The following is a 21,659-nucleotide window of genomic DNA, read 5'->3' as shown; positions in this document are numbered from 1 at the left end:
GTACAGGCTCAACCTTTCTTCATAAGACAGGTTTGTAGAGCTGATGCATTGTGAGTGGCTTAGCCAGTCACGTGACATTCACAAGACTCCACGAAACCCCAGTCAGCTGGGTCTAGGTTCGTCATCTCGGGAATCAACCTAGTGAACCTTCTCTGAACTGCCTCCAATGCAAGTACACCCTTCCCTAAATACAGAGACCAAAACTGTACGCAGTACTCTAGGTGTGGTCTCACCATCGCCCTGTACAGTTGTAGCAGGACTTTCCTACTTTTATACTCCACCCTCCTAGCAATAAAGGCCTGGAGGAATCCTGGGGTTCATTGTCGCCCTTTGGCCATGTGGGGGGGGGGCGGGGCCTGGCGGGGGCGGCGGGGGGGGGGGGGTGTGGGTGGGAGGGTGTTTAATTTTCCGGGCCTGAAACCCATCGCTGTCTCGTTTTTTTTAAATTTCTTCTTCTTCCTCTCTTCCTCCTCGGCAGGACCTGTTACCGACGCTGTGCGCTGAACTGTGCGGCCAGCCCCCTCGCCCTGCAGTACAAGCTGCTGACCCTCCCCCACGGCATCCCGGCGCGGCACGATGTGATCCGACTCTCCGCCTTCTCCGAGCGGGGGGTGCTGCAGAGCCGCACCAACTTCACCACCGTGCAGCGGGAAGCGGGCAGCCCCTTCACCATCCGGACCGAGGGGGGCCGGGGGATTGTGCAGACGCTGAGGCCGCTGGCGGAGTCCGGGGTCCACCGGCTGAAGGTGCGAGCCGCCACCTACGACGAGGGCGGGGCGCTGAAATACCAGAGCGTCTTCGTCATCTTCATCGCCGTGTCCCCCTACCCTTACTGAGGAAGGGACAGGAGTCTGGCCCGTCGGGGGGAAAAATGTTGATTCAAAGTTCTCTCCGTTTCTATGTTGCGTTTTTTTTTTAAAAAGATAGATGGTTTATTTTTTTGAACATTTTTCCTCCTCCTGACCATGACTTGCCAGGTCTTCACAGCTCAGCTCTTCCACAAGGTCTGGTCGTGTGGTGCTCACAGTTATTGTAAAATATATGCTTCGCGGGTTCTTTGCTTAAGAATTCAGAGCAACACATTGCTATTAAGAACTAAGTTGATTTATTATCAAAGGATTAACAATCACACTATACATTACCAATTTATCCACTAGGCTCACAACTGCATACCTCATCGTGTATCCAACTGAACCCAACTGGCTGGGGTTTTATTGAGTTTTGTGAATGTCATGTGACTGGCTAAGCCACTCCCAATGCAACAGCTCGACAACCATTTTAATTATAACATTAAGCCAAATGCCTCAGTTTGTAAGGGCACCAAAACCCACGAATTAACATTTAAAAAACAAAACTGAATTTAAATTCCCCGGCTGCCATGATGGGATGTGAACTCACATCTCTGGATCACCAGTCTTAGGCCTCTGACTTAGGAATCCAGTAACATAACCACTATGCTACCATACTCTGCTCTTGCTTGAAAAGTTAATCAGGAGTGAGCATGCCTTGTGTATGTACTTTGATTGGTGGCCATTCAAACAGCCCAAAACCAATTCCACAACATTGCCGTGATGAGCACACGCTCTAACCAACCCCACTAAGCATACTCACAGCTGGTCACGTGTCTGGGGTGGGGGGGGGGTAGCGCCAGAGACGGAGACAACATGACCGTAAGTTTGCTGTTGACCCAACTCGTTCAGCAACGTCCTTCAGGCTCGGGCAACCCAGCCTACCGGGGACTTTAGTCCACAATACTAGATCTTAATGCCCACTGGGCAGACTGGCAAAACCACGCGCTTGTTTGTAGGCGATGGTTCAAGGAGGTGGCCCTCCTCCGCGGGACAACCAGAAATGGGCTGTGAAGGCAGGAGGGCAACAAGGGCCAGCCTCAACACACGCTGCCGTTCCCACGGCACTGGGAACTGTCTCCTCAGACTGACCCCAAGAGCTGGTGAGGAGTCGCTCGACCCTGGCCAAGGTCCACTGTCCAACGGGCAGGGATAACTGATGCCTTTGCGAACAAGTCTATCTAAATGCGTGTGCATTTCCCCCCCACGCTTTGAAGTGGTGCAGAACTCTGGTGCAAGATTGCCCCCCCCCCCGTGGACTTGCTGTCACTTTAAGAGAAGGTATGGGTGGGCGGCTCCTGTTAAATTGAGGCTGAGTTGAAGGACTGACCACACAAACCCTGATCCTCTGGAGGGTTTTAGCTTCTCCTGAATTTGACGGGATAGTCACAGGCAATCCGTCACCCCTTCCCAAAAGGGGATTTGTTTTTAAAAAAAAAAAGACTTTGTTCGATGTTTTCCCATGTGTGTTTTTTTTGTTGTAAACTTAACCGGGTCCCTGTTTGGAAGGGCAGTCAGACTGTGTGAGGACCTGTAATAAGAAAAACAAGAGAGTGAGGGGCCTGTTCACAGAGGATCTGTGCAGTGCAGTGACAGTGCGTTGGGGCGAGCGGGGCCAGGGGATTGTCCATCGCTACTCGATTGGAGATGTTGCGAGGGTTGTGTCTCTGTGAGAGGGCTGTAGACCAGGTCTGTGATTTTCAGCATCTGTGGCCTGTTTGGACTTCTGTATTTCCTGCTTTCTCTAGTATTTCTCCGCCCACAGCGTACCTCACTTGATAACCGATCTTTCAACATTTTGGCCGCACCCTATAGAATTCTCTCCCTACATCTTGCTGCTTCCCTTTCTGCCTTTAAATATCTCCTCAAAACCTATCTTTTTAATTGCACCTTCAGCCAACACTCCAATATCCTCCATCTCTTGGTTGATGTCCCTCCTACATCCCTCCAACATTCAATCTTCCCTCTCTCCTAAATCTTCCGACATTCAGTCTTCCCTCTCTCGTAAATCCTCCAAAATTCAGTCTTCCCTCTCTCCTAAATCCTCCAAAATTCAGTCTTCCCTCTCTCCTAAACCTTCCAAAATTCAATCCCTCGCTCCTAAACCCTCCAATATTCAATCTTTCCCCCTCTCCTAAACCCTCCAATATTCAGTCTTCTCACTCTCCTAAACCCTCCAATATTCAATCTTTCCCCCTCTCCTAAACCCTCCAATATTCAGTCTTCTCACTCTCCTAAAGCCTCCAAAATTTAAATCTTTCCCCCTCTCCTAAACCCTCCAATATTCAGTCTTCTCACTCTCCTAAACCCTCCAATATTCAGTCTTCTCACTCTCCTAAAGCCTCCAAAATTTAAATCTTTCCCCCTCTCCTAAACCCTCCAATATTCAGTCTTCTCACTCTCCTAAACCCTCCAATATTCAATCTTTCCCTCTCTCCTAAACCCTCTAAAACAACATTGACAGCAATTTGTATTTATATAGCACCTTTAATGTAGTGAAACGTCCCAAGACGCTTCACAGGAGGATTACAAGACAAACATTTGACACCGATCCACATTAAAAAAAAATTAGGGCAAGTCACCAAAAGCTTGGTCAAAGAAATAGGATTTAAGGAGCATCTTAAAGGAGGAAAGAGAGGCAGAGAGGTTTAGCCAGGGAGTTCCAGAACTTGGGGCCCAGGCAGCTGAAGGCACGGCCACCAATGGTTGAGCGATTTATAATCAGGGATGCTCATGAGGGCAGAATTTGAGGAGCGCAGACATCTCGGGAGGTTGTGGGGCTGGAGGTGATTACAGAGATAGGGAGGGGCGAGGCCATGCAGGGATCTAACGTGCAGTCTTTCCTCTCTCCTAAACCCTCTAGCGCTCAGACCCCCTCCCCAATGTCACAGCACCTCCTGCCTAAGTTTCCTGGGTCTCCGCTTGCATGCAGGATGACCAGAGGCAAATGGGCCTCACTGCTTGAGTTCAGACCGCAGGATCTCGGAGACAGACAGCAAGCAGTCAGAAACCGAACTAAAGTAAGCCCTTTGTTAGAGCCAGTGTCAGCATACAGTCACCAAAATGTGTTTAATGTTCCTCACTCCTGAACGAGCTGCTTCATATATTGCAGCCCCCCCGATGTGTCTGAATGTGTCGCGCTGAGTTATGAGATCCAGTGTTTGGAGGGACAAGTGCAGGCAGAACAGTCACAACCCTGTGTCAGGCAGCTGTGATTTTTATTGTAAAACAGTGCCACAAATTCTGTATGAAATGCTTTTTTTCCCCTATTTATTTGTCCTTGTGCAGGGTCTGAACATGTTCACGGAAACATTAAAATGAGGAATTGAAAAAAAAATAAAAGTTTTTAAAATGTGAAAGGCTCGAATGGTGTGGATGTCTTCCAATACACACCGCACACGCACTCACTCACACGCACTCACTCACGCGCACACACACACGCGTGCACTCACACACGCGCGCACACACATGCGCACTCACGAGTGCACTCACTCATACACGCGCGCACTCACTCACGCGAACTCACATACGTGCACTCAAGCGCGCGTACTCACGCGCACTCAGTCATATGCGCGCTCACTCACACGTGCACTCACTCACGCGTATTCACTCACACACGCACTCACACACGTGCATTCATTCACACACACACTTGCACTCACTCACGCACTCACACTCACTCGCACACATGCACTCACACACGCACACACACACGCGCGCGCACTCACTCACACACCGCACTCCCTCACACATGCATACACTTACAAAATTATAAACTCTTTGGCCTGGATTTTACACTGGTGATCACCCATTGCTCCAGCATAAATCGAGCAGCTACTTGTGATCAATAGCCGAGATAGACTAATTGGCCAGACCCACCAAGAAGCCACCAAATTTTTCTGCACTCCTACTTGTCAATGACCATGAAAGAAAGCAAGTCTTACACATTGGGTAGCACACTCGTCTCGATGAGTCAGAAGGTTGTGGGTTCAAGTCCCACTGCAGGGATCTGCGCATAGAAATCTAGGCTGACACTCCAGTGCAGTGACGAGGGAGTGCTGCACTGTCGGAGGTGCCATTTTTGGGGTGAGACGTTAAACCGAGGCCCCGTCTGCTCTCAAGTGGACGTAAATGATCCCACGGCACTATTTCGAAGAAGAGCAGGGGAGTTATCCCATGTGTCCTGGCTAATATTTAACCCTCAATCAACATAACAAAAACAGTTTCTTTTTTAAAATTCGTTCTTGAAATGTCAGTGTCACTGGCAAGGCCAGCATTTATTGGCCATCGCTAATTGTCGTCGAGAAGATGGTGGTGAGCCGCCTTCTTGAACCGCTGCAGTCCGTGTGTTGATGGTTCTCCCACAGTGCTGTTAGGGAGGGAGCTTCAGGATTGTGATCCAGCGCTGATGAAGGAACGGCGATATGCTTCCAAGTCAGCATGGTGTGTAACTTGGAGGGGAATGTGGAGGTGATGGTGTTCCCATGCGCCTGCTGCCCTTATCTTTCTAGGTGGTAGAGTTCGCGGGTTTGGGAGGTGCTGCCGAAGAAGTCTTGCCGAGTTACTGCAGTGCTTCTTGTGGATGATACACACTGCAGTCACGGTGCGCCGGTGGTAGAGGGAGTGAATGTTTAAGATGGTGGATGGGGTGCTCCTGGATGGTGTCGAGCTTCTTGAGTGTTGTTGGAGCTGCACTCATCCAGGCAAGTGGAGAGTATTCCATCACACTCCTGACTTGTGCCTTGTAGATGGTGGAAAGGCTTTGGGGAGTCAGGAGGTGAGACACTCACCACAGAATACCCAGCCTCTGACCCACTCTTGTGACCACAGTATTTATGTGGCTAGTCCAGTTAAGTTTCTGGTCAATGGTGACCCCCAGGATATTGATGGGATTCGGCGATGGTAATGCCGTTGAATGTCAAGGGGCGGCGGTGGTTAGACTCATGCTTGTTGGAGATAGGCATTGCCTGGCACTTGTGTGGCGAGAATGTTACTTGCCACTTACCAGCCCGAGCCTGAATGTCGTCCAGGTCTTGCTAGATGTGGACATGGGAGCTATGCTAAAGAGCTGACCTCACAAATTTGCATGCAATCAGCACATTTCTAATTGAGTCTCTCCAAACAATGGCTGTTCCACCATACACTAGGCCAATGGAGGATCATGGAATGATATAGCACAGAAGGAGGCCATTTGGCCCATCGTGTCTGTGACCAATGATTCCTCTGGCCACGTAGCGCTCCAGGAATTCCGCATTTTGAATGTAAAAACCGTGCATGCGAGATATTTTGAATGGTCCGCACAGCCCCTTAAAGGGACCGCGCGGTGCCAAACAACATTACAGGGAATATTGCCTGTGCCAGCTCTTTCGTAGAGCTATCCAATTAGTCCCACCACCCTACTGTTTCCCCATAGCCCTGCAAATTTTCCCCCTTCAAGTATTTATCCAATTCACTTTTGAAAGTTACTATTGAATCTGCTTCCACCGCCCTTTCAGGCAGTGCGTTCCAGATCTTCACAACTCGCTGTGTAAAAAAATTCTCTTCCTCTTCCCTCTGGTTAATTTGCTAATTATCTTAAATCTGTGTCCTCTGGTTACTGACCCTCCTGCCACTGGAAACAGTTTCTCCTTATTTACTCTATCAAAACCCATCATGATATTGAACACTGCTATTAAATCCCCCCTTAACCAGCTCTGCTCTAAGGAGAACAACCTCAGCTCCAGTCTCTCTACATTACTGAAGTCCTGCAGGATTGTGGTTTCGTCTCACACAGAGGTGAGTGATTGGCGTGCGTAGAGAACCAACTGGATAGACATATAGAAAAAGATGGAGAGGCCGAGGGAAAGATGGAATGAGAGCGATGGGGCACTGTGCACCTAACCGTGGTCGTGATCAGCTCTTTCTATCCCAGGATGACCAGCTCCAAGTACAATGATTCTACATTGTTCTGATCAATGGATGATATCAAATGGGAGACTATTAAAATATCAGTGTAACTATTTGTACTGCACTTTTTTGACAGACATGCAACAAGCCCTCCCCCTGCGACAAGCCCTCCCCCCCCCCCCCCCACCCCCAACCTCCATTCCATCTACATGCTGCTGAGAAGCAGGACCTGAGGCTCCGACCCTCTTCACCCCCCCCCCCCCTCCCCACCCCCACCCCAGGCGGGCCTGGGGAAGGTGGCTGGCATGGGGCCAAGAGGGAGAGAGAGGCTGGGGGGAGGGGGAGAGAGAGAGAGGCTGGAGAGGGGGTGGGAGTGAGTGAGAGAGGCTGGGGGGAGGGGGAGAGAGAGGCTGGGGAGAGGGGAGAGAGAGAGAGGCTGGGGGGAGAGAGAGAGAGGCTGGAGAGGGGGTGGGAGTGAGTGAGAGAGGCTGGGGGGAGGGAAAGAGAGGCTGGGGGGAGAGAGAGAGGCTGGGGGGAGGGGGGAGAGAGAGAGAGAGGCTTGGGGGAGAGAGAGAGAGGCTGGAGAGGGGGTGGGAGTGAGTGAGAGAGGCTGGGGGGAGGGAAAGAGAGAGGCTGGGGGGAGAGAGAGAGGCTGGGGGAGAGAGTGAGGCTGGGGGAAGAGAGAGAGGCTGGGGGGAGAGGGGGAGAGAGTGAGGCTGGGGGAGAGTGAGAGAGGCTGGAGGGGGGGAGGCTGCAAGAGGCTGGGGGAGGGGAGAGATACGGGTGGGGGGGAGGTGGATCGGAGGGGAGAGAGGGAACTCACTGAAGATGGATCACATTCTTCCAACCCCCTACAAGGGACATCGTTGGAGTGGATGATATCCAGAAGTCATGAAACTGTCACTATTTACTTCATACCCAATAAACCTGTTAACAATCCGCACACAATGTCCCATCTTTGGTGGGGTGGGGGAGGGGGGGGGAAGAATGCTCTTGCGCTGGGGTAATGCATGCACTTGGACTGGGGTAAGGCACTTTGGCTGGGGGAGGTAAACACTTGGACTGGGGTAAGGCACTTTGGCTGGGGGAGGTAAACACTTGGACTGGGGTAAGGCACTTTGGCTGGGGGAGGTAAACACTTGGACTGGGGTAAGGCACATTGGTTGGCCCTTGCTGTCTTCTGGGAGTGCTCTGTCCTCAGGAAGTCAAAGTGGATCGAGTTAGAATTTGCAAAGTCAGTGAAAACTTAGGATGGGCAGTTCCAGTTACACATTCCAGTGAATCTTCAGGATCTGGCTTATCCTCCAAGGGGACCAGTTATAGACAAAGGATGGAGCATGGTGACCGTTTTAGCAGTACAAATAAGCACGTCTGTTGTGGAAGATTTCAAAAGACTCCACACAAGTCTGACATCGAGAGTTCAAACAGTCTTTAATCGCACGCGTAGGGAGACAACCTGCTTTCTGTCCTTAGCCAAGTCTCTCCGAATTGATACAGAAATTTACAGATATTTATACTCATAAATGACACATTGTACAATGTCCCCGCCTACTTTCTAGATTTCATCATTCATCTTAATTCCTGTTTACTATTAGATGTTCACCTTAGTTTTGATAACAGTTAGACAGTAGGCGGTTTCAGTCCGCATTATATAACACGTAAACAGTCACTTTATAAACAGTTGTGGTCAACAGTTAGTCTGCCCTATAACACACAATGTTGTAACTGATTTACTACTGGCAGTTGGGGTCAGCAGGTTTAGCTTAATCACATTTCACTTTATCTTGTTATTGTTTTACCACTCAAACTGTTGTCCAAGATATCCTTGGTTTTCCTGCCACACAAACTATTTCTAGGCTCCTCTTTCAGTCCCCCCTTTTGGCCCTTGGCTATTACCGGCCCAAAGTAGCCACTAAGGGCCACATCGCTAATAGTGATGATAGTCTAGGCCATTGTGCAGCTATCTGTAAATGTTCTCCTATATGGCTCTCTGTACGTCAGCCTTTGTGACCTCTGCCAACCTTTTGGTTCTTAGTCCCCTGCATTTATGACAGCAGCCTGCTAACAGGTATAGAGTGATTAATCCCTGTAGGGACACCAAGGTGGGGGACACTATTCTTATCCAGGGATGTATCTGGACATTCATGCCCCAGTCCCATGCCATGGAGTAACACGGGGGAGTGCCCAACATTTCGATTTCTTCCCCAGTTGTCTTGATTTCTTCTTGTAACTGGTGGTATTGCTTCACCATTTTCTCCAGTTTTTCTGCTAACTGGGTTAGGTGTTCGGGGAGTTTTGGGATTTCGAGGCCCGCAGGTCCCCTCTTAAACTCTCCGTGGCATTGAGAACCACCTGTTGTCTTTTATATATTGCTATCAGATGTCCGATAGTCGTTGGTGTTAGTGGGCAGGAACAGAAGCTCGCAGTGTTAATTGGGCGTACAATGGATCTGTAGACATACTGTTTTTCACTTGTAGTCACACAGGATTCCCCTTTGCCCTGGTATACATACGAACATAAGAACTAGGAACAGGAGTAGCCCATACGGCCCCTCGAGCCTGCTCCGCCATTCAATAAGATCATGGCTGATCTGATCATGGACTCAGATCCACTTCCCCGCCCACTCCCCATAACCCCTTATTCCCTTATCTTTTAAGAAACTGTCTACTTCTGTCTTAAATTTATTCAATGTCCCAGCTTCCACAGCTCTCTGAGGCAACGAATTCTACAGATTTACAACACTCTGATAGAAGAAATTTCTCCTCATCTCAGTTTTAAATGGGCCCCTTATTCTAAGATCATGCCCTCTAGCTCTAGTCTCCCCCATCAGTGGAAACATCCTCTCTGCATCCACCTTGTCAAGCCCCCCCATAATCTTATACGTTTCGATAAGATCACCTCTCATTCTTCTGAATTCCAATGAGTAGAGGCCCAACCTACTCAACCTTTCCTCATAAGTCAACCCCCTCATCTCCAGAATCAACCTAGTGAGCCTTCTCTGAACTGCCTCCAAAGCAAGTATATCCTTTCGTAAATATGGAAACCAAAACTGCACGCAGTATTCCATGTGTTGCCTCACCAATACCTTGTATAGCTGTAGCAAGACTTCCCTGCTTTTATACTCCATCCCCTTTGCAATAAAGGCCAAGATTCCATTGACCTTCCTGATCACTTGCTGTACCTGCATACTCTCCTTTTGTGTTTCATGCACAAGTGCCCCCAGGTCCTGCTGTACTGCAGCACTTTGCAATCTTTCTCCATTTAAATATTAAATTGCTCTTTGATTTTTTTCTGCCAAAGTGCATGACCTCACACTTTCCAACATTATACTCCAGCTGCCAAAATTTTGCCCACTCACTTAGCCTGTCTATGTCCTTTTGCAGATTTTTTGTGTCCTCCTCACACATTGTTTTTCCTCCCACCTTTGTATCATCAGCAAACTTGGCTACATTACACTCAGTCCCTTCTTCCAAGTCGTTAATATAGATTGTAAATAGATGGGGTCCCAGCACTGATCCCTGCGGCACCCTACTAGTTACTGGTTGCCAACCAGAGAATGAACCATTTATCCCGACCCTCTGCTTTCTGTTAGTTAGCCAATCGTCTATCCATGCTAATATATTACCCCCAGGGTGGGTCGGCTCATATTGGTCCTTGGTTACCTCCACGATGCAATTCGAGGGAGTATTAAATCCGCATAGTGCCTGGGTTCCAGTCCCTTTTGGATGTGGGCACATCACTGTGTTTCTGTGTTCCTTGCATCCTGTCAGTGATACTCTGACCAGGGTCTCTCCCATACCGGGCGCTAGCTCCTTTCTAGTGGCATGGCTCAAAGTCGGGTCGTATCTAACGTGTGCTTTTCCCTGGTTGATCCCTATGTTTTCTACTTGGTGCAGTGGGTAGGGTATTTGGCTCTCGACCGGTATCATCGTGATCATTCTGAGGCATTGTGTGTGGTTCATCACACAATTCCGTACCAGTGGGGTGTACTCGGAATAACCCTCGTAGTTGGCATGCTGTCAGACTGTTGGGATTACTGGCCATACCTTTTACTTTCTCGTTACTGATCCAGCTACGGACCTCTCTCTGATACAGCTGGTCCAGATTGGCCCGGACTTGACCAGTTACCCTTGCCCCATTGATGTGACATAGCATTTCGTTTTTAATTTCTTGCTGATTCACTCTGTTGACATCTATTAGGTGGTCTCTGCATGTGCCTCTAGGATGTGAGTTATTCCCAACAGGATTTTTACTGTGTTCGTCCCCAGCTGGCCTCCCTTTTGAGCCTCGCTGTTTGTTTGTGTTAGCACCCACTTTAGTTTGTCGTTTAACTTTCCTCGTTCTTGGTCTACTGCCTCGATATATTGGGTATTGATTAGTGAAGTTCCTGTGTTAAACACGGTCCCCATATCCCTCAGTGTGCTCCTTTACCTTCTACCCCACTTTCTTTCTCCTTTCCTACGCGGCCCTGACCTTTGTGCAGTTGGTCTATTACATTTTTTATCAGTGATTTATATAGCTGTTGCGTTTGTGGACTGCACCATGTGGGTAGATAGATCCGTGCCAAATTCAATACCACAGGCACGAGCTCGTGGCGTACATTATCATACAATATTCTCTGATTGTCCACTAATACCAGTCCACCTTTGGGACCTGGGGTTGTCTCCAGACATTCCCTGGGTTTTGGTGTTGTCCTAATGTTTGGTGTGAGTGCAGTGGTGGTTCTGTTTGCAGGACACATCTTCCACCACTGGGTATTGTCAGCCATAGCGAATGGTGAACACTCCCTTTCCTGCCGGTCAGCCTTATTTGTGAATGTCTCCTTCGAGCCTCAACAGGCCAACATCGCCAGCATCGAAGCACTGACCACACTCGACCAGCTCCGTTGGGCGAGCCACATTGTTCACATGCCCAACACAAGACTCCCAAAGCAAGCACGCTACTCGGCAAGCGAGCACCAGGTGGGCAGAGGAAACGTTTCAAGGACACCCTCAAAGCCTCCTTGATAAGGTGCAACATCCCCGACACCTGGGAGTCCCTGGTCAAAGACTGCCCTAAGTGGAGGAAGAGCATCCGGGAGGGTGCTGAGCACCTCGAGTCTCATCGCCAAGAGCATGCAGAAATCCAGCGCAGGCAGCGGAAGGAGCATGCGGCAAACCAGACTCCCCACCCACCCTTTCCTTCAACCACTGTCTGTCCCACCTGTGACAGCCTGTAATTCTTGTATTGGACTGTACAGCCACCTGAGAACTCACTTTTGGAGTAGGAGCAAGTCTTCTATAAATATGTGAAGAGAAAAAGATTAGTGAAGTCAAACGTAGGTCCCTTGCAGTCGGATTCAGGTGAATATATAATGGGGAACAAAGAAATGGCAGACCAATTCAACAAATACTTCAGTTCTGTCTTCACGAAGGAAAACACAAATAACCTACCAAATGTACTAGGGGACCGTGGGTCTAGTGAGAAGGAGGAACTGAAGGATATCCGTATAAAGCAGGAAATTGTGTGAGGGAAATTGATGGGATTGAAGGCCGATAAATCCCCGGGGCCGGATAGTCTGCATCCCAGAGTACTTAAGGAAGTGGCCATAGAAATAGTGGATGCATTGGTTCTCATTTTCCCACAGTCTATCGACTCTGGATCAGTTCCTATGGACTGGAGGGTAGCTAATTAATGTAACACCACTTTTTAAAAAAGGAGGGAGAGAGAAAACAAGTAATTACAGACCGGGTTAGCCTGACATCAGTAGTGGGGAAAATGTTGGAATCAATTATTAAGGATGAAATAGCAGCGCATTTGGAAAGCAGTGACAGGATCGGTCCAAGTCAGCATGGATTTATGAAAGGGAAATCATGCTTGACGAATCTTCTGGAATTTTTTGAGGATGTAACTAGTAGAGTGGACATCGGAGAACCAGTGGATGTGGTGTATTTGGACTTTCAAAAGGCTTTTGACAAGGTCCCGCACAAGAGATTGGTGTGCAAAATCAAAGCACATGGTATTGGGGGTAATGTACTGACGTGGATAGAGAACTGGTTGGCAGACAGGAAGCAGAGAGTTGGGATAAACGGGTCCTTTTCAGAATAGCAGGCAGTGACTAGTGGAGTGCCGCAGGGCTCAGTGCTGGGACCCCAGCTCTTTACAATATACATTAACGATTTAGATGAAGGAATTGAGTGTAATATCTCCAAGTTTGCAGATGACACTAAGCTGGGTGGTGGTGTGAGCTGTGAGGAGGACGCTAAGAGGCTGCAGGGTGACTTGGACAGGTTAGGTGAGTGAGCAAACGTATGGCAGATGCAGTATAATGTGGATAAATGTGAGGTTATCCATTTTGGGGGCAAAAACACGAAGGCAGAATAATATCTGAAAAACACGAAGGCAGATTAGGAAAAGGGGAGGTGCAACGAGACCTGGGTGTCATGGTTCATCAGTCATTGAAAGTTGGCATGCAGGTACAGCAGGTGGTGAAGAAGGCAAATGGTTTGTTGGCCTTCATAGCTAGGGGATTTGAGTATAGGAGCAGGGGGGTCTTACTGCAGTTGTACAGTGCCTTGGTGAGGCCTCACCTGGAATATTGTGTTCAGTTTTGGTCTCCTAATCTGAGGAAGGATGTTCTTGTTATTGAGGGAGTGCAGCGAAGGTTCACCAGACTGATTCCAGGGATGGCTGGACTGACTAATGAGGAGAGACTGGATCAACTGGGCCTTTATTCACTGGAGTTTAGAAGGATGAGCGGGGATCTCATAGAAATGTATGAGATTCTGACAGGACTGGACAGGTTAGATGCGGGAAGAATGTTCCCGATGTTGGGGAAGGCCAGAACCAGGAGACATAGTCTTAGGATAAGAGGTAGGCCATTTAGGACTGAGATGAGGAGAAACTTATTCACTCAGAGAGTTGTTAACCTGTGGAATTCCCTGCCACAGAGAGTTGTTGATGCCAGTTCATTGAATATATTCAAGAGGGAGTTAGATATGGCCCTTACGGCTAAAGGGGATCAAGGGGTATGGAGAGAAAGCAGGAAAGGGGTCCTGAGGAAATGATCAGCCATTATCATATTGAATGGCAGTGCTGGCTCGAAGGGCCGAATGGCCCACTCCTGCACCTATTTTTCTATGTTTCTATGTTTCCTCGATTTCGAGGAACTGCCTATGATGATGATGATGATGGAACAATTGGCTCAGGAATAATGCAGGATTCCCCTTTCTCGTTCTCCCAGCTGTTGGGGAGGATTGTTGTCCATCCGTCTTCACACTTTACGCATTCGGCTGCCCCTGTGCTCGCCTGGAGTATCCCATTGGCACATGTCACTCCGCCCTCCGTCTTGTACCGGTGTTTATTGACAGACCACCGATGGCCCAATGATATGCAGCGCATATCAGTATTTTACCTGCGGGAAGATAGTACGGTCTTGGTCGTCACCAAGGGTTAGTGGCCTTTACTACTATATCTCTTAAGCTGGGTCCAGTGTCTCATGTATTTAACTCTTTGTAACCTGCATGACACTGACCACCAGAGGGCCCACCTGTTGGAGACCCAAGGGATTCCAGCATCCCTTGGGAGCACAGTATATAAGCAGGCCACCTATGAGGTACCTGCACTCTGGAATCTTATTAAAGGAGCTAAGGTCACACTTGCTCATTGTACACAGCACCCAGTTTCACCCTTTATTATGTGCGTATCAATTGGCGAAGAGGTAATGAACAACCGCGCGAAAATGCAAAGAACAGTCGGCATCCTGGAAAAGTTCTCAGAAGGGGACGATTGGGAGGCATTCGTGGAGAGACTTGACCAATACTTCGTGGCCAACGAGCTGGAAGGGGAGGAGAACACTACCAAACGAAGGGCGATCCTCCTAACTGTCTGTGGGGCAACAAACTATGGCCTCATGAAGAATCACCTGGCCTCGGCAAAACCAACAGAGAAATCCTAGGAAGAATTGTGTACGCTGGTCCGGGAGCACCTAAATCCTAAGAAAAACGTTTTGATGGCGAGATATCGGTTCTACACGTGTCAACGATCGGAGGGCCAGGAAGTGGCGAGCTACGTCGCTGAACTAAGGCACCTCACAGGACATTTTGAGTTTGAGGGATTCCTAGAACAACTGCTCAGAGACTTTTTTGTACTGGGCATTGGACATGAGACAATTCTTCGCAAACTGTTGACTGTAGAAACTCCAAATCTAAGTAAAGCCATAACGATAGCCCAAGCATTTATATCCACCAGCGACAACACCAAGCAGATTTAGCAGAATAAAGAAGTTTCAGCCAGTACTGTACATAAAGTAACGTCGGTTTTGAGCAGAAACGTACATAGCAGAACACACACATCAGCTGCTGTGGCCCGACCTCACATAACCCAGAGTCCGCCATCAATTGTTAATGCGAGGCAGTTAACACCTTGTTGGCGCTGCGGAGGTGATCATCGGCCCCATCAATGCCACTTTAAGCACTATGCCTGCAATGGTTGCAGAACAATGGGACACTTCCAATGAATGTGCAGGCGAGCTGCAAACCCTGCAAAGCACCATGTTGCAGAGGAAGATCGATCTGCAGTGGATCAGGTTGATTTTGGGACTCGTACTGAGGAGGTAGAAGTGTACGGCATACATACATTCACTATGAAATGTCCACCAATAATGTCGAAAGTTGAACTGAACGGTATTCCAGTGTCTATGGAGCTGGACACAGGGGCAAGTCAGTCCAACAATGAGTAAAAAGCGCCTTCGACAGGCTGTGGGGCAAAAAGGCACACAGGCCCAAGCTCAGTCCCATTCACACCAAACTAAGGACTTACACCAAGGAACTAATCCCTGCAATTGGCAGTGCAGAAGTCAAAATCTCCTGTGACAGAGCAGTACACGAACTCCCGCTGTGGATTGTGCCAGGGGATGGTCCCATGTTGTTTGGCAGAATCTGGCTGGGAAAAATCGTCTGGAACTGGGACGACATCCGAGCACTTTCGTCCGACGCTTCATTTACCCAGGTTCTGAGCAAGTTGCCAGGTTTGGTTGAGCCAGGCATCGGAAGCTTCTCGGGGGGCGAAAGTGCAGATCCATTTGGTTCCCGGTACGCGACCCATCCAACACAAGGCCCGGGCGATACCGTATATGATGCATGAAAAAGTGGAAATTGAGCTGGACAGGCTGCAACGTGAAGGCATCATCGCGCCTGTGGAATTCAACGACTGGGCCAGTCCGATTGTCCTGGTATTTAAGGGGGACAGCATGGTTAGAATTTGTGGGGACTATAAAGTAACGATTAACCATTTTTTGCTGCAGGACCAGTACCCGCTACCCAAGGCAGACAACCTATTTGCGACCCTGGCTGGAGGGAAGACATTCATCAAGCTGGACCTGACCTCGGCCTACTTGGCGCAGGAGCTGGAGGAATCTTCGAAAGGCCTCACCTGCATCAACACTCACAAAGGTCTGTTCATCTACAATAGATGTCCATTTAGGATTCGATTGGCTGCGGCTATTTTTCAAAGGAACATGGAGAGACTGCTAAAGTCGGTTCTGCTCACCGTGGTTTTCCAGGACGACATATTGATCACAGGTCGGGACACCATCGAACACTTGCAGAGCCTGAAAGAGGTTCTTAGTCGGTTGGATCGCGTGGGGCTCAGGTTGAAACGCTCGAAGTGGGTTTTCCTGGCACAGGACGTGGAGTTCCTGGGAAGGAGAATCGCGGCAGATGGCATCAGACCCATCGACGCCAAGACGGAGGCCATCGAGAACGCACCACGACCACAGATCGTGACGGAGCTGCGGTCATTCCTGGGACTCCTTAACTATTTCAGTAATTTCCTACCTGGGTTAAGCACCCTGCTAGAACCACTACATGCACTACTGCGCAAGGGAGACGACTGGGTATGGGGGAATTCACAAGAGGCTGCCTTTAAGAAAGCCAGAAATCTGTTGTGTTCTGACAAACTGCTTGTCCTGTAATAACCCTTGTAAACGATTAGTGCTAGCTTGCAATGCGTCGTCATACGGGGTCGGGTGTGTGTTACAACAGGCTAATGAGCCGGGGATTTTGCAACCGGTCATTATGCATCCAGGAGTTTGTCCAAGGCCGAAAGGGCCTACAGCATAGTTGAAAAAAAGGCTCTGGCATGCATTTACGGGGTAAAAAAATGCACCAGTACTTATTTAGCCTCAAGTTTGAGCTTGAAACTGACCACAAGCCGCTCATGTCGCTGTTCTCTGAGAGCAAAGGGATTAACTCCAATGCCTCTGCCCGCATCCAAAGATGGGCGCTCACGCTGTCGGCATACAATTGTGTAATCCGCCACAGACCAGGCACAGAGAACTGCACAGATGCTCTCAGTCGGCTGCCATTGCCCACCATTGGGGTGGAGATGACACAGCCAGCGGACTTGCTCATGGTCATGGAGGCATTTGAGAACGAGAAGTCCCCCGTTATGGACCAGCCAGGATCTTTTACTATCCTTGGTAAAAAACCGTGTCCTGCATGACACCTGACCACACTGTTGGAGTCCCAAGGGATCCCAGCATCCCTTGGGAGCACAGTATATAAGCAGGCCACCCACGAGGTATCTGCACTCTTGAATCTTATTAAAGGAGCAAAGGTCACACTTGCTCATTGTACACAGTACTCAGTCTCACCCTTTATTATGAGCATATCACAGTGTTTCCACCGTCCCTTTCCATTCATATCTACAGATGCACACGTATCGCTTATCTGTATTACTTCATGTGGTCCAGTCCACCATGGGGCAAACCCTGGTCGCCCTGGCAATGTTTGGACCATCGTGGAGTCGCCTAACTTTGGTAGGGGTTCCATTGGTCCTGCCATTTAGTTCTCCTGATCTCTAATAGCCTGTTGGTCCCTTACCTCCTGTCACAGAGCTTTCAGCTGCTCGTGTAATATTTTAACCTAATTTTTGATTGGATCCCTGACTGGCCCTAATTCTGCGCTTCCCGTGGAGGTTCCTTCAGGTAGGCGCATTGCGCGTCCAGTCATTAACTAGTACGGGGTCAGTCCGGTTGTCCGGTTGGGTGTTACTCGTAGGGGCATTAATATATATATTAATGCTGTTATGTCTTGAATGAAGAGTCAGACTAGATACTGCAAGCTCAAAGTAAGGTGTGACCGCAGTCCTTTATTGCAGATCTCAGAGTGCCTCTCCAGCCTGTGAGGCCTCCTTATGTACAGGTGCTTCCAAGGGATTGTTGGATCCCTTGAGACTCCAGGGGATAAGCTCTCTGGTGATTAGACATGGTATTTACATATATATAACAAATACGTCTGACCATGATTTTCCTGTTTCTGTGATCGCTTTGGCTATTGCTGTTTGAAGAGTTCGGTTCATACGTTCAACCATTCCTGAGCATTGTGGATGATACGGTATGTGAAATCATTGTTGGATACCTAATAATTGACAGGCCTCTTTCATTACCTTTCCTATAAAGTGGGTTCCCTGATCGGAGTCTATTTGCAAAGGAACGCCCCATCTTGGGATAATCTCATATACAAATATTTAGGCTACTGTTCTCGTGGAGCCATCTCTGGTGGGGTACGTCTTTACCCACCCTAGTCTATTATTACCAAGCAGTACGTTTTACCTCGACTGTTTTGTAACGGTCCCGTAAAATCTATTTGGAGATTCTCCCATGGTCCCTTTGGTCTAGGTTGATGTGCCTTTCGGATCTTTATAGGTCGTCCGGGATTATGTTGGGCACATATGATGCAGCGTTGGCAATGTTTAGCCACATCCTTACCTAATCCACCTCACCACCAATCTCTTTTGAGTCTATTTATCATATTTCCCCTTCCCACATGGTCAGCCCGTGATATATGTCTAATAGGTGTTTCTGGATGCAGCTGGGGGCTAGGTATTTAGGTATTATTTCTCCATATCCCGTCTGTTTCTTGTTTCGCCCCCTTTCTCTCCCACCCTTCCTTTTCGTTAACGCCTGTGTCCTCCTGTAGTTGCTTTATGTTAATTTTTTCTGACCCAAAGGCTATTTCGGCACAGCTTCCGTTTCTGCCACCTTAAGGGGGGGCTTGGTCGGTTACCTCGTTCCCCCTTTGGATCGCATCTGTCACCTTTTGGTGTGCTTTCATCTTGATTACTGCTGCCTCTGTAGGAGCCTTTGCAGCTGCTATAAGGTTCTTTACTATGTGTCTGATGTGCCGTGCCCCGGAGGTAACGTATCCTTTCCGATTCCATGCGGTCATGTGATCAGGCCGAAAGCGTATCTACTGTCCGTAGAGATATTTACTTGTTTTTCTTCTGCTAATTCTAGGACTTGAGTTAGGGCGACTAGTTTGGCTACTTGTGCTGACATAGATCCTTCCAACCCCCCTTTTGCTATTACCTCCTCATCCTGATCTACCATTGCCCACCCTGTTTGTGGTTCCCTATCAATATAGTTCCTGGAGCTATCCACATACAGTGTGAGGCCTGGATTTTCAATGGCTTCATCCAATATCCCACTGGGATTTTCCAACTCTATTGCTATCTCGCAGAGGTGTTCTTCTCCCTCGGACAGTATTCCGTCGGCGGGGTTAGGGCGGGAATCCTTCATTATCTGTACCGATCGGTCCTTGGGGATCAGGACTACCTCCCAAGTGGCCCTTCTGCTGTCTGATACTGCCCTTAGCTTCCCTGTATTTAATAGTTCTGCTAGTGTGTGCTAGGTGTGTAGGATTATTTGGCCAGACATGACTACTGGTTCACTGAACCTTACAGCCCACACTGCACAGTCCAGTGCTGTCACACATTGAGCTAATCCCACTGGTGTTTGTTGGGTCGAGTAGTATGCTACTGGTTTCATTCTATCGCCATGGTCTTGTGTGACTACTGCGTTATAGAAATTCCCTTCTATACTACAGTGTGTATGAAAGAGCCGTCCCATGTTAGTTAGTTCTAAGGCGGATACTGCCATTCAGGCAGTCTTAAGTTCAAGGTACGCTACATCTTGTTCAGGTCCCCAGTCTATCTTTTCTGCCAATGGTTTTCCACCCTTAATCGATCGCTGAATCGCTATGGCTGTGAAGTTTGGTATGACGTTTCTACAATAATGAAACAGTCCCAAGACTTTCCGGAACTCCCTCACTGCGGTTGGTCGGGGCATTTCGCTGACAGCCGTTTTCTGGTCTTGCGGCAATGCTTTTGATCCCTGGCTAATCTCGTGGCCTAGATACCGCACCTGCTCTACTCCCACTTGAGCCTTTTTGGGGGTTTACCTTAAAACCTGATTCTTCCAAAGCCTGTAAAATGAGTACCAATGTTCACAAGTGCCCCGTTTCATTTCCGACGCTATTAGTATATCGGCAACGTATTGTAACACCATGCTATTATATGGGGCCAGGTCCAAATTTTTTAGAGATAGACTCATTACTTGGTGAAATATTCCAGGGCTATAATGGAACCCTGTGGGCCTCCCTTTCAGGTATATTGTCGATTTTCCACCGTAAATGTGAAATTATCCGGTGATTCCTGAGCCAGTGGCATTGACCAAAATCCATATCCAATACCATAAATACCCGATGTTGGGGCTTAAATCCATTAAATATTGTTGCCACAATATGTTCTCTCGTGGGACGACCTTATTCAGGCCCGTTTAATCTATTGTTTGGCAATATGAGCCGTCAGACTTTGTTACTGACCAGATTTGTGAATTGGTGGTTGACACCGTTTCACATAATACCCCTTGCTTCACTAATTCTTCAACAATACCGGCTACGGCTTGTTTGGCCTCGGGTGTTATGGGATATTGTCGGTGGGCTATGTGCGGGTCCTGGTACCTCAATGGGCTCAGTTTTTACCAAACCACAGTCTTGTTTTGACTGGGTCCAGACTCCTGGTATGTTTGCACAAATATTTCCACATTGCCCATCTTGTAACTAATCTCGAGATAGCATTTTAGTACTACCCAGTCGTGTGGTATAATTGGCTCGTGCCTTAGGTCTGGACCCTCGTTGATTCCTTCCAGATTTGTCCGTCCAAACTAGCTGTCTTTTTGTGGGGTCTATCGGGACTCCGAATTCGCTCAAATGGTCTATTCCCAATATTCTCCTCTCGGGGTTTTTGCATACCCAAAATTGTACGGGTAATCGTAATCCTTCTACTTCCTGTAGTTGAGTTTCACTTTTATATGCTCTTGTCTGAGTTCCTCCTATTCCCTGGATTAATATGGAGTATTTGGTTAGTGGTAAATTTAAATTTGTTATTGACAGATACCAACATCATCATCATAGGCAGTCCCTCGGAATCGAGGAAGACTTGCTTCCATTCTTAAAATGAATTCTTAGGTGGCTGAACAGTCCAATACGAGAACCACAGTCCCTGCCACAGGTGGGACAGACAGCTGCTGAGGGAAGGGGAGGGTGGGACTGGTTTGCCGCATGCTCCTTCCGCTGCCTGCGTTTGATTTCTGCATGCTCTCGGCGATGAGACTCGAGATGCTCAGCGCCCTCCCGGATGCACTTCCTCCACTTAGGGCAGTCTTTGGCCAGGGACTCCCAGGTGTCGGTGGGGATGTCGCACTTTATCAGGGAGGCTTTGAGGGTGTCCTTGAAACATTTCCTCTGCCCACCTTTGGCTCGTTTGCCAACATATCGCACTGCCGGTCCCCTAACAGCGCTGTTATGTACATACATGGATCGGTCCTTCCTCCGGGGGCCGAGGCTACCTATTTCTTAGTCAACGACTTTACCAACTGCAGAAGCTGCCCCTTATTTAAGGTTTCTACGGGAGATATCTCATCGATTGGTGCATACCTGCCCTGTGGCCCTCGCCCTTCACTGCCTCCTCCCCATGTCCAGCAGTCCTTTGTCTCATGTCCCATTTTATTGCAGTTTCTGCACTGCACTCTTCTTTTTAAGGTGATTTTTGAGCGATAAGGGATTAAAGGGTTATGGGGAGCGGGCAGGGAAGTGGAACTGAGTC

The 21,659-nt window shown here is 48.6% G+C and overlaps 1 protein-coding gene across 1 annotated transcript in view; it reads left to right on the top strand.

Moving 5' to 3' along the window:
* LOC139233090 (hemicentin-1-like) overlaps positions 1 to 4,168 on the top strand; it is a 530,358-nt gene extending 526,190 nt beyond the window's left edge. The window contains exon 106 of the mRNA XM_070863608.1: positions 479 to 4,168. Within this exon, the coding sequence (XP_070719709.1) occupies positions 479 to 836 (358 nt within the window). The 3' untranslated portion in view covers positions 837 to 4,168. The remainder of the gene's footprint in view (positions 1 to 478) is intronic.
* The last annotated feature ends 17,491 nt before the right edge of the window (positions 4,169 to 21,659 follow it).

Source organism: Pristiophorus japonicus, chromosome 20 (assembly GCF_044704955.1).
Source record: "Pristiophorus japonicus isolate sPriJap1 chromosome 20, sPriJap1.hap1, whole genome shotgun sequence".
Classification (NCBI taxonomy): domain Eukaryota; kingdom Metazoa; phylum Chordata; class Chondrichthyes; family Pristiophoridae; genus Pristiophorus; species Pristiophorus japonicus.
The sequence above is the reverse complement of the archived record's forward strand: the minus strand, read 5'-3'. Positions and strand labels throughout refer to the sequence as shown.